We start from the raw sequence: 16,824 nt of genomic DNA, 5'->3' as shown, positions 1-16,824 counted from the left end.
GTAAAACTTGAGAATTCAATGAAATTCCTTGAAATTATGTTCCACAATCAAATACTACACAAAGTTTCTCCTTTTGTTGATGAATAACTCCATGATGAGGTAAATACACTTTTTTTTTAAACCATCTTTACGTTCCAAGATATCTTCTGATACTTTTTCTACATAACCCTTGGTTATCATGTCCAACATGACATTTGTATATTCCAAATGAAAGGAAGAATTTCTCTTGAATTTTCTCTTTAAATTCTGCATATGTTGTTCTGAAATTATTTTATTATTTGGCATACAAATTTCCTTTTTCTTCAAAGGTAATGCAATACAGTGATGACCATCAACATATTTAACAGAATTTGAAACTAAATCCATAAATTGGTTGAGACATTCAGGAAAATCAATTTTAAACTGTTGTTTCCACAGTTTAAGTTTCACAACTAAAATTTGGTTGACATTCATGTTTAATGTCACCTGATCATTATTCAATTTTCCTCCTAATGGTCCATTAATCATCCATCCAAGCAAAGTTCTCACAGCATAAGGTCTGCCATTTTGACTCCTTATCACTTCTCGAGGTTCGAGAGCTTTTGGTACATCTAATCCAATTAACATCTCAATCTTGGCATCATTCTTGGGTAAGCAAATATCTTTCGGATGAGCCCACTGTCTGATATTATCCTGACATGGAATAGTCTCCTTATTCACAGGCAAAGTCTTCTGAGTATATACATTTGGAAGACCACAAAATTCATTGCTATTCAATACAGCAATCTCTAAATCCATAACTATATTACTTTCAATGTTCCTTATGGAAACAGGCCATCTTGGCCCTACAAGTCCACTTCTTTGCATCCTTAGGAACTATTGCTTAATAGTATCCTTAATATTTCCAATTACTGGCATTTTCCATTCCAAAAATTGTACAGCATCTTCAAAAGTGATGTCCTTTCCAGGAAGCATCTTAAACTCTGCATCTTTGGTTCTCCATAAATCCTTCAGCTTCTAAGGCAATTTGTTTATAATAATTGACAATTAAGCAAGCAAATTTGGCTCTTTGTAATACAAAGAGTAATGGGTACACTACTTCCCATTGTATTACAACATCCTCTCAGAAAGAGTGCATATGCTTGTAAAGCATTTCTGTCCTCTGATTTTATTCCTGACCAACAAAGAATCTTGTCTATGTGGGCCCTTCAATTTTATGTTCATCGCCATAATGATGTTGCAATAATTATTTTGCCTTTTTAAAACCTTGTTCTGGATTCATATATTGGCAACTTTTGACTAACTCCTTCAGCTGTCATCCAATATACTGTTCCAAGTAATAAAGTATTATTTTCAATGTGATGTTCAAAGGATTTCATGAATGTCAGATATTGTAATGGATCTCCATTAAAAACTGGAATTTTCTTCTTAGGTAAACCGTATGAACCTTGTTGCTGCGCTAACATAGCAGAGATTTTATTTTGTTTTGCGATGAGAGATATTATATTGGCTTGTCCACTATGGCTTGTGACTGATTGTCTTGAGGTGAATGGAGAAAATGAATCTTGAACTTGTGCCAAGGACCTTGGGTTGTAAGTGATGGCATTGATGTAAATCCTTGACTTGTAGCTGGTTCTCCAGCAACATGAAGAGACATCAAAGGTTGAGTATGATCAACTCACATGGTTGGACTTTTCTGAAATACCCTCCTTTCGGGAAGATCCTTGTATTGTGCGCTTTGGAGAGATTGAATGTCGCTAATTCTTTCCATAGAATTGGTCATTGTCATTTGAGCACAAGCAGCGACCCTCTTGGATCCTTGCTTGAGTATATTTGTTTATTGTGGCTGCATTAGCCATGGCTCTCCTGGAAGGTTAGGTGCTAGCCCTTTGGGTATGTCATTTTGAGGGACAAATCTTGCAGAAGCCTGAGCTAATGCTTTCACTTTGGCCATATTCATAGCACCTTGTTCCTCAAGCTCTAGTCTTTTATTTTGACTATTCAATATTCTATTTTGTTCTTCACTACTCATTTGTAACCTTTTAAGTTGCTCCAATTGCTGTTTCTTGATTTCAGCTTCTTGCCTCAGTTACTGCTTCTTGATTTGAACCTCCCTATCCTCTAAAGCACACATGTCAAACTCTGAAATTTGGCCCGCGATATAATTATATTTGGCCCGCATGATCATATTAAATATATATTAGAGTTGGCCCGCTGGCCGCCGCGCCAGTATAGCGCATGCACACTGAAGGTGAAAATGAAGATGCTGGAGGTGTGGAGGGATCTCAGAGTTCCGAATCCCGGGGATCGGTGTGCCACACTTAGCCCGCCCGGCTCCCGGACACACAGACGCGGCTGGAGTTGGGGACCATCCTCGCTGGGTCTGCGCTTCAGCGGCAACACCAGACCGAATGTCTAGTTGGCGATGCCTTCCCCCTCACTCCGTGTGCGGCGGACCCTGCCTCCCGCTCCTTTTGTTGGAGACGAGCCCGGCGCCGTGAGATCGCAGTTTAATCCCTCTCCAACCATGGGAGGGGGGTGGGAGCAACGCGCTCTTCTCAGCCAATTCCTCCACCACCCCAGACGCCGGCATTTCAACGGGGGGGTTTGGGTGCCTTCGTCAGGCAACCGACCTGTTGGTCCAAGACAAGGGGAGAGCGTACAAACTCCACACAGACAGCACCTGAACTCGGGTGAACGTGGAGTTGCGACCCCACATTCCACATCAGGACTGTGTGTAAGATTGGGAGCAGTGAGACGGAAGCTTATTTTGTTCCTGTGATTTAAGCCTTTCTTGGGGTGGGGGGGGGGTCCTTCTCTGACCACTTGCCTAACAATGAACCTAATCAGATGTGGAGTTACTACAATACAACAGTTCTCAACCTTTTTCTTTCCACTCGCGTCCCTGTGCCATTGGTGCTCTGTGATTAGTAAGGGATTGCTTAAGGTGGTCTGTGGGTGGGAAGAAAAAGTTTGAAGACCACTGCTTTAATCATCCCTCATTGATTCGTCATGTGCACGGTTTCAGAACGCTAAAGGAAATGGGCCAATGATAATTTTTCTCAAGCAAAATATTTCAGTAACAATTGGGTCTAGAGCAGTGATTCTCACCCTTTCCTTCCCACTCACATTCCACCTAAAGCAATCCCTTACTAATTACAGAGTTCCGATGGCATAGGGCACACATGTCAAACTCTGGCCCGCGGGCCAAAAGATATAATTATATTTAGCCCGCAAGATCATTTCAAAAATTTATTAGAGGTGGCCCGCTGGCCGCCGCGCCAGTGTAGCGCATGCACAGTAATACTACAAATCCCAGAATGCATTGGCGTCAGCCCACTAATCGCCCCCACCTCCTCTGTTTATGTTGCAGGGTCTCACCATGGACTCTGGTTTTGGGGCCTGGCCGGTATCAGGGGAAGCCAAGGCCGCTTCCCAGCGCCCGGAACCGGAGGCCTCAGGCCTGACCTCGGCAGGACCATTGCCCACTCCCCCTCCCTGCCGCAGGCCAACCCGCGACTCACGGTGACGGGGCCGCTGATCTGCCGAGATGCCGCCCTGCAGCGAGAGCCGATGCCCCCGCACTGTCGTTGTCCAACCCGATCGCCTGCAAACCCCGCCCTCCCGCACACAGGCCTGAGTAAGTATTATGAACTTTAATCTCAGGATAAAACGATCTTCCAATAGTTTCATGTCACAATGATAAATATATTCCTGGTTAAAAACGGTCCTGCACCTGGATACAAGCTCATTAGTCATAAAACTTGAAAAGTGTGTAAATCAAAGGATATCTGTACCAATGGAAAAAGGGCATGGCAAATAACCCTGCTAGAGTTCATGCCCACAATCAGTCACCCATTTCATTGTTTCAGGAATCATGTTATTCTCCCACATTCTCAATAGCCCTCAGATTTTACTATTCGACAGCACACTAGCAACATTTGACAAATCCTCTATAGAGAAATATTATTTATTGAATATTTTATTTCTCATTTGTTAATGCTTCTGGAAAGAGTTTATCCAAAACTATTATTAAACATTTATTTTAATAAGAAAAAAGTTTAACATTACATATGTTGAAAGAAGAGAAAACATGCAGATGTTGTTGAAAATTTTCAATAAATATTTAGTTCGGCCCTCGACTTAGTCCAACTTTTTAATTTTGGCCCTCCGTGAATTTGAGTTTGACACCCCTGCTCTAAAGCATATCTTTGCTCCACCACTGTTGTTGTGTACAGACAGTAGGCACGCCTGCTTGCACCATAGCAGGCAGAGCTGATAGGCTTGAAACACACGAAGCTGTACTTGCACTCGATGCCTTTGAAGACTTTGAAGATCTTCCGGTGCTTATAACCTTACTATCATCAGGATTCACATCTGAACTTTCAGATACCGCTGATTGAGTCTCTATCTTCTGCATTTTGCTTGGGACTTTGCAACATACATTCATCTGTTCCAGTTCCACTAACCTTTAAGCCAGTGAATGAGGCCTGCAGTACTCTTGACAGAGAGTACAAAAGATATATAAATCATATATAAAGATATAAAAACGTAGAGATACAAAAACTTCAAAGAGATACAAAACTATATTTAAAGAGACAAAATTCAAAGAAAAATTTTTCGTGCTCACGCTTCCTTCACAGCTGGTTGAATATGATGAGCAAGTCGTTAGTTTGGGCAGTCACCATGTAACATCACAAATAGGTTGGCGATTTAATGGGTACATCTCCCTGCGATATGAAAGGTGCCTCAATCTTTGCCCCAGTAATCACACCCAGGTCCCAGGAGGGGCTACCCAGGTGCTGGAATTTGGAAGGGGCTTCTATTCTGCGGCGGCCCTGGCCATTCACTGCATAAATCTTGCCCTGGTTTAACCAAGCAAGACTTTCTTGTCTTCTTCCCATGTGCTTTCTGAGCTGTTTCTCCAGTCCCTCCCCCCCCACCCCCACCCCAGCATATTTTGTTCATATTTCACATTTCAACCATTTGCAACATTCTGATTTTGTTATTGTCACAATGTAATTTTGTTTCTGACTCAGCAATGCAATTGTCGGACTCTGGCTTTACCTTACTCTTAATTTAGTCTATGTGTAGTCTGAGTCCAGCGTGTTCTTTGAATGAAGTGATAGGAGAAGGTATTTGGTTCAACAGTCAATTTATTACACAGCACAAGAATAAAACTTAACAGAGCTCTGGGTCAGTCGTTAGTTCATAGGTCACCTGCACAGTGAGCTATTCCCCAAGACTGACCCCTATTGTCCAGTTGGCTCAGTTTATATAGATCAACCTTATCATACAGAACAAAAGTTGGCTTCCTTTGCTAGATTTCATTATCATACAGAACAAAAGTTGTCTTCCTTTGCTAGATCTTTTTGCATAAGGGTTATCACAAGTCATCTCCTGTTTTGCAGATATCTGGGGTGTAGCACTCCCATCTTAATCCTCCAGGCCAGACTATCCTGTTGTGTTGATCAGAAATTAATTCATCCCCAGATATTTCTAATCACCATTCTGTTCCTGTCTGGCCAATTTCTGCTGTTCTCTTTAACCCCTCCTCCTGCCTTAATCTTCCTCCTAGACTGGTTTTCCATTCCCTTTGTTTCTTGCAGGCCATTCTTTGTTCTGGTCTGGCCTGTGTCTCCTGTGCTACTCCCCACCTCCTTCAGTTTGAGCATTCCTCCTAAATCGTTTTATGCATTTCCTCTCCCTGTATTTGGGAGCAGACCATTTTGCTCAGCCAACTTTGCTCCATGCTGTGATTGCCACTTAATCGCATTCTCTTTTTCCCTGAACCATGCAGTAAATATAAACTTATTAATTAATAATTTCTTTCATAATGTTTTAACCCCTAGATTCCACCACCTTACACTAAAAATCTTCTATTTTAAATGAATGCTCCATCACCTAGCTTATTCTTAAACGTCCTCCCTTCGAGTGCTGGTCATGTAGCGGAGGTCCTGCAACGATCAGAGATGGATCAAGAATGACAAGAAAAACAAAGCGTGTAGCCACTTCGCTCTGCTTGGGTCTCACTGCCAGCGACGACAGAGCCAGCACATTGACAGGTCTGAGTGGGAGGAGAACGTTCGGTCCCTCCTCCTTGTGCTTGCACGGTTCGGGAGCTCCGAGTCAGTCGACGAGCGGAACCAGCGCGGCGAGTTGCGCGGAGCCTGGGACGGCTTTCACAGTCCCTCAAGATGGCACTCCTGAGACTGGGAGCTCGTCGCTGTGCCGGTGAGTTCGATGGACACTTGCCTTGTGATCTGGGCAACGGCAAAATGGCCTTGGGACGGGCGGCTCCGAGGTTCGCCGGCGGGAACCGCCTGGACGTGGCGCGACTGGTGGCTTTGGCATTTCCCCCTGTTGTGTAACTTCGCCGGGAGGTGGGGGGGGGAGCGGCTGGACCCTCGCCGGGGGGTGGGGGGGGGAGCGGCTGGACCCTCGCCGGGGGGTGGGGGGGGGAGCGGCTGGACCCTCGCCGGGGGGTGGGGGGGGGAGCGGCTGGACCCTCGCCGGGGGGTGGGGGGGGGAGCGGCTGGACCCTCGCCGGGGGGTGGGGGGGGGAGCGGCTGGACCCTCGCCGGGGGGTGGGGGGGGGAGCGGCTGGACCCTCGCCGGGGGGTGGGGGGGGGAGCGGCTGGACCCTCGCCGGGGGGTGGGGGGGGGAGCGGCTGGACCCTCGCCGGGGGGTGGGGGGGGGAGCGGCTGGACCCTCGCCGGGGGGTGGGGGGGGGAGCGGCTGGACCCTCGCCGGGGGGTGGGGGGGGGAGCGGCTGGACCCTCGCCGGGGGGTGGGGGGGGGAGCGGCTGGACCCTCGCCGGGGGGTGGGGGGGGGGGAGCGGCTGGACCCTCGCCGGGGGGTGGGGGGGGGGAGCGGCTGGACCCTCGCCGGGGGGTGGGGGGGGAGCGGCTGGACCCTCGCCGGGGGGTGGGGGGGGAGCGGCTGGACCCTCGCCGGGGGGTGGGGGGGGGAGCGGCTGGACCCTCCCCGGGGGGGTGGGGGGGGGAGGGGTATGTGGTGACCTCGGGTGGAGTCGGCGTTCTGCATCAAGGTGTCAAGTTGCACGATGAAGAAGTCTTTCTTACCGGTCTCTTTAAAGACGTCCCACAGCTCAGCAAACAAAGCCTTTGAAATGTATTCACTTTTGCCGCTTTGCCCAGTAATAGACAGGTATTGCATTTTTATTGGCTATTTGAGGGATTCATTTTATACAGGGCTTTGGAGTTAACTCCTCCTTCTTCATCAAGGTGATGTGGTGGTACCTTGATGAATAATAGATGTGTCCTGGGTTAGGTAACACCTCCACTCTGTAATCCTCAGAGTAATGTACCCTAAGATGATACTGGCGAGTCAGTTTACTCTTTTTAACTGCAACTTTGCTCACTTGCCCAAGAGTGCTGTAAATTGATTTGCAACTCACAGTCAAGATCAGCAACAACAAAAAAATCACAACCAGCTGAAGGAACTCTGCAAGTAGAGTATCATGATGGGAGGGGGAAAAAAAACTTTTGGGTCTGAACCAAGATAAGAATCCAGATTGTTCTTTATTCCAGATTGTAGCATCTGCTGTCTCTCCTGTGTGTTCAGTCATTTCAACAATAATTTGATGAGTGGCTTTAATTTTGAATTTTCTTGAGATTTGATCTGAATTTAAGTAGCTATCGAGAAGTCATACACCTGAGAATTAAGGAGATGTGAGGCATCTCATAGGGGCGGTTTAAGGGAATCATGGTTATGCAGCAAGTTGTACTAAATTTCTGCAAGTAAGGGTACAGTTACAAACAGACTTTGGGGAAAAGAAAAATGTTGATAAATTAAGGGCCGACATGGCCTGCTTCTGTGCTGTAAACGGTTATATGGTTATATTGGCCTTTATCTCCAAGACTAGAATATAACACTATAGTTGTGCTACAACAATTCAAGCTTTGTTTTAGATCACATCTGGAATACTTGATGGGACATGTTCCCCCTTGGAAGGGAATGATCTGTATGGAAAGAATTATATTAGGGGGACAAGTTGCATGGGATAGGATTGTATTCCCTAGTGTAGTGAAGATCATCTCATTGAGATGCTTAAGATGATTAAAGGATTTGGTGAGGAAACATTTTCTCTGATCTGGCCTAAACTGCTGAAGATTGATCATTTGAACATTTCACTCAATGTGAAATGTTCAAATGATTTTACGGTTGATGGAGGCCGAGTCCAATATACAAAAGTGCTGGAGAAACTCAGCAGGTCACACAGCATCCATAGAAGGTAAAAGCCAGTCAACATTTTGGGTCTGAGCTCTTCATTGGGAATATGGAAAAACAGGTAGATGCCTGAATAAAAAGGTGTTGGAAGGGAGAGGAGCACAGGCTCCACAGGTAAGAAGTCATTGGTGGATAGAGGTGGAGATTATAAGAGAAAGAAGCTGAGAAGCAGAGGGCTAAGAACGGTAGCTGTCTGATAGGAGAAGGAAGGGGTGGTGGGTGAGCTGGAGGAGAAGAGACAGGGGATAGAGAAAGAGAGAGGGAGGGGGTTGATGAAAATTGGAAGTCGATATTGGTACTGACTGATTCGATTCTGCCAAGACAGAATATAAGGTGTTGTTCCTCCAATTTAGAGATGGCCTTAATTTGGCAGTACATGAGGCCATGGAAAGACCTGTAGTTGAAATGGCTGGCCATTGGAAGGTGTGAAACACAAATGTCTGGAGACACTTTTCTTTGGCTTGGCTTCGCGGACGAAGATTTATGGAGGGGGTAAAAAGTCCACGTCAGCTGCAGGCTCGTTTGTGGCTGACCAGTCCGATGCGGGACAGGCAGACACGATTGCAGCGGTTGCAAGGGAAAATTGGTTGGTTGGGGTTGGGTGTTGGGTTTTTCCTCCTTTGCCTTTTGTCAGTGAGGTGGGCTCTGCGGTCTTCTTCAAAGGAGGCTGCTGCCCGCCAAACTGTGAGGCGCCAAGATGCACGGTTTGAGGCGTTATCAGCCACTGACACTATGATTGTAGTAAAAACTCAAAAATTATGGAGGAACTCAGCAGGTCTCACAGCATCCAAAGGAGGCAAAAATATATAACTAATATTTTTGGGCCTGAACCCTTCAAGGTATGAGTAAAGAGCAGGCAGGTGTCTGAATTAAAAGAAAGGGCAGGGGAAGGGTACAGACCAAAAGACTAAAGATGTTAATTAGATTTGGAGAAGAGGTCAGGAGAGAGGAAAGGTAAGAATTGATTGGGGGTTCTATAAATGAGACAGGGAAAAGGGAAGAGAGAGTGACAGAGCAGGCAGAAAGGAGATGTAGGGCAATATTTTGGTGGGAGTGGGGGGGGGGGGGTAACTGACACCAGAGAAGTTTATGTTAATGCCCATCTGGTTGGAGGGAACCCTAAAGGAATATGAGGTCTTGTTCTTTCAATTTGCGGGTAGCCTGTAAGGAGCTCCTGGCAGTGTATGAGACCATGGACAGACATGTCAGCAAGGGAATGTGGCCACTGGAAGGTCCTAGCAGTACAAAGGTGGACAACAAAGCCTTCTCCCAGACTGTGCTCTGATGTATTGTAGACTGAATTGGGACCAACAGAAGCAGTAAATTAACCCTACAGATTCACAAGTGAAGGATTGTTTGGGGACCAGAATAGTGCTGAGTGCAGCACTTGTGGTCATAGGGGTGTGTATGAAAGGAGTAATTGGTAGGAAGGCTTGATTTTCTCCAGGATCCTCAACTTTGACCAGATCACACTGATTCCACCCCTTGTCTTTTTGTATCACCCTGATGAGTATTGTGTAAATGGAAACAATAAATAAATTGGTATTTATTGCTGTAGATACTTTGGAGTGATGTGTATTTTCTTTATCCATGATATTATTTAACGTAATTCTTGCTATTGAGGGAGTGCAGTGTAGGTTCATGAGTTAATTTCTGGGACAGTGGGACGGTCATTTGTTGAAATGCGACTGGGCTTGTATCCACTGGAATTTAGAAAGATGAGAGGGGATCAGATTGAAACATTTAAGATTATGAAGAGATTGGACACTCTAGAGGCAGGAAACATGCTCCTGACGTTGGGGAGTCCAGAACCAGAGGCCACAGTTTAAGAATAAGGGTTAGGCCATTTAGATCGAAGTTGAAGAAGAACTTTTTCACCTAGAAAGTTGTGGATCTGTGAAATGCTCTACTTCAGAAGGCAGTGGAGGCCAATTCTCTGGATGCTTTAAAGAAAGAGTTGGAGCTCTTAAAGATAGTGGAGTCAAGGGATATGAGGAGAAGGCAAGGAATGGGGTACTGATTGTGATGGTCAGCCACGATCACAGTGAATGGTGATGCTGGCTCGAAGGGCCAAATGGCTTACTCTTGCACCGATTGTCTTTAATTTTCCATCCAAATCATTTCCTTCCAGCTTTTTAATTTCCCTGTTGAGAAATTGGATCTGTTCCAACTACCCAAGTTTCTTCAGATTGCCACACAATCCCACTCCCCTTCTGTCGCCCATTTGGACAGACTGAGAGCCTTTCTCTTCTTGCTTAAACAGAGTGTAGCTCAGACCCCCTCCACCACACGATGTGCTTGTTCTCACATTGAACTATTTTCCTTTTGATTCTACACGCTTCCTGTAAATAAATGAGATCATCTATATTATGGTTTACATTATGCCAGGTTCTTTGGAAAAAAGTCGTAATAATGGAAGAAATGGGAGTGGGAAGCAGCGAATTATTGATCCGAGGCTGCACACAGCAATTTAAAAAAAAGATTGTCAATCCAATCTCAGACTTGCAGCTCTCCCATTCTTACCCTCAGGTGTCTTGACTGATTTGTAGTTGTGTAATTTTCTTTTGCTTTGATCTAGAAATTTTCCTCACTATGACTACTGGATTCCACCCTTGTTTCACTCTTTCATGTTTCATTTCTGACTCATCCCGTTTTGACCTCTATTCTGAAGAAAGGCTGGTGGCAATACATCCCCATAGAAACTTTGATTTCCCCTTCCATTCACCCATTTTCTCCATCTCCTCTCTTTGGACAGTGCATCTTCCACACCTATGCTTCTAAAGTTTAAAAAAAAAATCAGCTGTGGGTTCCTCACCACAGGAGATAGGGCCTTTAACCGTGAGTGTTTCATCTTCCTGACTTTTTTAAAATTTAGGCCTACACCTCCCCATGCTCCCAAATATGCCAATGAACCTGCAATCCTCTTACATTTTTGAAGGATGCAAGGCAGTAGTGGATTATCTGCCAAAAGGGCTGCTAGGCTAAGCTTTAGTAGGGCTACCCTTGACATTGGTTGAAAGAGGTTGATAAATGCGGGGAGAGGTGGTCAATTGAACTTTAGAGCCCGACATCCCTGATCCTGCCAAGCCCCTTGGCTTAAACCTACTCAGCTTAATGGTTAATTTGCCACTGGTGGGAGGAAAGCCATGCAGACACAGGTAGAACATACAAGCTCCTTGCAGACAGTGCTGTATTCAAACTTGGTTGCTGGCAGGGTGATAACATTGTGCTAACCTCTAAGATGATGGAGACTGCCCATCTCTCGGCTGATTTGTATGCCACCCAAGAAAGAGGTTTCCTTGTCCTTGCCTTCCATCCAACCACCCTTCATGCTCAACTGATCATTTACTTTAACTTTCCAACCTGATGTCACCATTTTCCTCTCTCTTTTTACCTTGTGAAGGGCCTGTCATCTTTGGTACCTTTTGTTTCATTCTTTGAAATCAGCTGGTGTTGTTGCTCTTCCTGATTTACCATATCATGGAAGATGAGGTGATGCCATGTCTACTATTTCACTTCCCACAGAGCTGGAGACATTTTTTTTTAAAAGAGCAGTAATAATTAACCTGTACTTCAAACTAATGTGGCTGCTTTGCAGAACAACTGTTTGGTCGAGTAGTTCTCACTGCCTTCTAGTTGTTTGTCATTTTTACCCTTCATCTCCAAACCACTTTGACCCTTGCTTTTGCCCTACTTTGAAACTTGGCCTGAGGACACATATTAACTGCGAGTATTTGGACTTGATGCACCAATGAACAGGTACTCTGAAGAGCAGTACTTAGTTGGGTATTTGAGTGGTGAAACTGAAAGCCAAATGCCAAGCTGGAATTAAAGGGCATTGAGTTTGACTTTGGTTATGTTGAAAATAAGATAATATTTTTTTTATTTCTAAGCAATTTTATTCACTTTAAATATTTCCTGTGGAATTTATATTTAAATGATCAGGTAGATAGAGCAGAGTTTAAATTTGACTTTGCTTTGATTAGTTGGCTGGACTATTTGTAATGTTCACTCTGATTCCTGGCAATTTTGTGATACTAATTGATAAAGGTGAGTTGTACCCTCGACCTTGGTGTTTTAGTCAATTTACTTGCACAGTCCAATTAATCTTTGGATAGAGAGGATGTCTTTGGATGTGTGAAATTGGTGGTGTGATTCATAACTTTTTAACTGATTCGTAACTGTGACTTTTTATTCACATCTGCAGTTTCAAGTAAATGGTTTGCTGTTCGAGTGTAGTATCCAGTTATTTTGGACAAAGGAATGTTTGGGATATTATCGCCCAAGACCCAATGAATTATAACCATGTTTATTTTCTTTTAAAATATCTGTGACCGAGTGTGTTTAAATTGTTACAAAGAGATTGTGCAATATATGTGAAGGAATGTTGTAAAAATGTACTTGTTTGGCACAATGTGCTTACTTGTATGTATCAGTGAAGTAAAGATGTTAATGAAATGTGTATCCTATTCTACTTCCTATGCAGTTGCAAAGAACAGTTTGAATAATTTGTGCCCTCGTAGCCCATGTCAATGGCATTCAGCTACAGCAGTAACAGGGCAGGTGGCTATGAAAGAAAAACCTCTGCTAAGGGAAAGGTAAACTGCAATTTAAATTTCTGATGCTAATTAGTCTTAGAATGGCCGGTGGAATATTTGTTGCATTTTCTGGTTAAATATCAATGTATGTGGTACTTTGATCTTATAGGAACTATTTCCTGGCTGGATAAATTTTAATTCAAATTATTTGTACTATTGTAGTCTTTTAATTAAGTACCTGTTCAGCTGCAGCAAGTAAGAATTTCAGTGCATATGCACATTGTCCAATGTATATGATAATAAACTTGGTGTTCTAAAGGTGGTAAAGTTAATAGTGCCCCACTTTTACACAATATGAAGCTTTACTTCTGAGGCAAAACAAAACATATATTTGGAACTCTTTTAATGTCAGGCTTTTGCAGTGCATAGTTGAAAACTCCTTGGAATTTGGTAAATTGGGTGTGTGTGTTTCTGGATCAGGGTGGACTCTTTATCAGGCATGCAAAACCCATATCTTTGTGAATGCCTGGTTTACTACATTAGGTTTTTATAATTATCTTGCACTTAAACATGGTGATAACTTTCTGTGTACTTCAAATATTGAATATTTTTAAAAATCCACGATCTCTCAATGGACTACCAAAATCTAAACCTGATCCTGATCCAGTACTCTAAATATATTCTTGTCAAATAATACTATATGCCTTGGTGTTGAATGGTGCATTGAGCTTTTAAAAAAAAAGTCTACACTGTTGTGATCCATGAGGTACTGGAATAAAAGCATAAAACATGAGCCATTTAGTATAAAATGAGTTGTAACTATAGCCACTTTCAGGTGCATTCTCCGCCAAGAATGTGCCTGCAGAAGCAGATTCAGACCTGCGTAATGATTGTTAAGATGGCAGCACTAAAAGCGCAGCGCTGGCCATCTGAAAGGGACAGCTGCGTGGGAGGGGCCTCGGTGCGCACTCCGGTTCCTGTCCCTTCGGGATGTCGGGGTTGGGCCCTGATGTCCCGCACCGGGGAGGGGCAGGGGGATCGGGGAGGGGGGCTGTCAGACGTTTGCCAGCTGATTGTCATCCCCTTAGTAGCCACTTTCAGGCGGTTGCATTCAGGTGCCTAGGGGGACTTCAGTGCTCCGGCGATTATCCCACTCGGAGGAGGGTTGGAAAATGCGTCTCAGAGGCTCCTCCTGCTCTTTCAGGTGACCTCTCGACAGCTGCATAGGGGTAGAGTATGTGGCTTTACATCGGGGTATTTTGGCCACCTGAAAGTGCCTTATTAGAGAAATAATTAGCTACTTTTGTTTAACTTCACATGTGCATTTAAATGCATTGAGTATTTGCTGTTGTAATCCTTCATAAGTACAGCATATTGCAGGCCTGGGTTCCCATTCAAACACATTAAAATGCATGAAGTTGCATAAGTCTACCCAAGCTGGTCTGATTTGCCTGCATTCAGCCCATATACCTTAAAACCTTTTATTATCCATGTATCTGTCTAAATATCTTTTAAATATTAAAATTGTACTTAATCCCACTTCCTCAGGGTGTTTGAGACATGTACCTACCATCCTCTGTATGGATAAATGTGACCCTCATATCCCTTTGAAATCGTTTACTTTTCATCTTAAAGCTATGCTCTCTTACTTTAGATTCCTCTACCCTGGGTTTAAAAAAGTATGGCTTTTTCCCCTTGTCTATCCCCCTCATGATTTTGTAAACCTCTATAACCTCTTTTCGGGGTTGGGGTGCAAAGCTCCAGCGGGCTGCTCACCTGGTCTCTGGTTTCAGGTGCTCTTCCTTTGGCTCCCTACACTTGGGAGAAACGGTCCATAATAAACCTAACCCTAATGTCCTGCACCCTTTCCTGCTTAATGATATCTTTCTTATGGCAGTGTGACCAGAACTGCACATAACACAAGCATCTTGTGCAGTTATAACATGACATCCCTTCCCTGATGTCAGTAGTCATTCAGTGTGGAAACAGGAACTTCAACCCAATTTGCCCTCATCAACCAAGCCGTCCAACCCCCCACTCGTCTCATTTGCCCCATATCCCTCTTAGCCTATCCTATCCACATACCATCTGAATATTTCTTAAGTGTTGTAATGTTACCTATTTCAATAAACTCCTCTGGCAGCATGTTCCATATACCCATCACACTTTCTATAAAAAGGTTAGCCTTCAAGTTCCTATTACATTTCTCTCTCCTCACGCCCTCCCCTCCCCTTTCACCTATATATACTATGTCCTCTGGTTACTGATTTTCCTCCTCTCTGGGCAAAAGACTGCATTCAGCTGATGTATTCCTCATAATTTTTGAACATCACCTTTCTTTCTTCACTCCCAAGATGTAAAGTCCTAGCTTGCTTAACATCTTCCTGTATTTCCGACCTGCAACTCCTGATAATATTCTTGTCAATCATCTCTGCATCCTCTCCAACTTGATGGCTTCTTTCTCCAGCATGGTGACCAAAAATGTACCCAATATGTGACCTCATCATGTCCTGACTGATGAAAGGAATCTTCCAATTTTCAAATAACTTCTGTTGCTTGCCAAGACAGATCCCATTCTTGGAGACGTGACCTTGATTGTCTTACTCAACAATCAATACTGGATTTCTTCAATAGACTTGGAATTAATGCACTATTTACCGAGGTCAAAACAAAATGTATTATACATCAGAACAAGGAATAACTTGCTTGCCCAACTTGCAGGTTCCACTGGAGTGCCAGTGGCTCCATTGTATGTTTATCTGCCTGTCTATACTAACTACCACAGTAACTCTCCATTCATTAAGATGGTCAGTATAGTCCACCTTTTTGAAATTCTCTGTTATGTTTTCGCCTCCCCCCCCCCAGTTATAAATCAAAGACAGCCACAACGTCTGTGCAGGCTAACTCAGTGCTTGACTAATTGCATATTACAAGCATTATTATGAAGCATTCAGCATAAATCAGTTCCCCACGTTATCACATTCATGTAATGGTGTCATATCCAACCAGCATACATAGTCTTTGAAACATTCAGGTGCGTGTGTGGTTCGTTTGGATCTATGGAGAGAGATGGTATCGGTCGGGGCACTTGTTGTAAAGGAGCTCTAGGCATGAAATGTTCCGGTTCATCGGTCAGGATATAGCTGGGCGGTGGAGAACATAGGAAGTAGGAACAGGAGTAGGCCAAAAATGGCCCTTCGAGCCTGCTCCGCCATTCAATATGATCATGGCTGATCTAATTTATGACCTAACTCCACCTACCTGCCTTCTCCCCATATCCCCTAATTCCTCTATCATGTAAAAATTTATCTAACCGAATTTTAAATATGTTTAATGAGGCAGCCTCAATCACTTCCCTGGTTAGAGAATTCCAATCATTCACTACTCTCTGGGAAAAACTATTTTTCCTCATCTCTGTCCTAAACTACTCTCCCGAATCTTGAGACTGTGTCCTCTCATTTTAGTTTCCCCGGCCAGCTCAAAAACCCTTCCTACATCTATCCTATCCATACCCTTCATAATCCTATATGTTTCTATAAGATCTCCTGAACTCGAACGAATACAATCCTAGACGATTTAATCTTTCATCATAAGTCAACCCCTTCATCCTAGGGATCAACCTAGTAAACCTCCTCTGGACCGTCTCCAAAGCCAGTATCTCCTTCCTCAAATATGGAGACCAGAACTGGACACAGTACTCCAGGTGCGGTCTCACCAGTACCTTATACAGTTGCAGCATTACCTCCCTACTCCTGAATTCAATTCCTCTAGCGATGAAGGCCAACATTCCATTTGCCTTCTTAATAACCTGCTGCACCTGCAACCTAACTTTTTGCGATTCATGCACAAGCACTCCCAAGTCCCTCTGCACAACAGCAGGCTGTAGTTTTTCACCCTTGAAATAATATTCAGCTCTTTTATTTTTCTTGCCAAAGTGGATAACCTCACACTTACTTACATTGTACTCCATCTGCCAGACCTTTGCCCACTCATCCAGCTTAACTATATCCCTCTGCAGACTCTCCACGTCCTCATTACAATTTGCTCTTCCG

General features: G+C 44.1%; 1 protein-coding gene across 3 annotated transcripts in view; it reads left to right on the top strand.

Moving 5' to 3' along the window:
* Positions 1 to 6,064: 6,064 nt before the first annotated feature.
* fech (ferrochelatase) overlaps positions 6,065 to 16,824 on the top strand; it is a 57,023-nt gene continuing 46,263 nt past the window's right edge. Inside the window, exons 1-2 of one of the 3 annotated variants that reach the window (XM_069923980.1) lie at positions 6,065 to 6,213; positions 12,721 to 12,832. In XM_069923980.1, coding sequence (XP_069780081.1) covers positions 6,177 to 6,213; positions 12,721 to 12,832 — 149 coding nt within the window. In that variant the 5' untranslated portion in view covers positions 6,065 to 6,176. Of the gene's footprint in view, positions 6,214 to 7,043; positions 7,152 to 12,720; positions 12,833 to 16,824 lie in introns of those variants that run through there. The other 2 variants (XM_069923981.1, XM_069923979.1) reach the window with 2 other exon arrangements.

The sequence above is a fragment of the Narcine bancroftii genome, chromosome 3 (genome assembly GCF_036971445.1).
Source record: "Narcine bancroftii isolate sNarBan1 chromosome 3, sNarBan1.hap1, whole genome shotgun sequence".
NCBI classification, from domain to species: Eukaryota; Metazoa; Chordata; class Chondrichthyes; order Torpediniformes; family Narcinidae; genus Narcine; species Narcine bancroftii.
The sequence above is the reverse complement of the archived record's forward strand: the minus strand, read 5'-3'. Positions and strand labels throughout refer to the sequence as shown.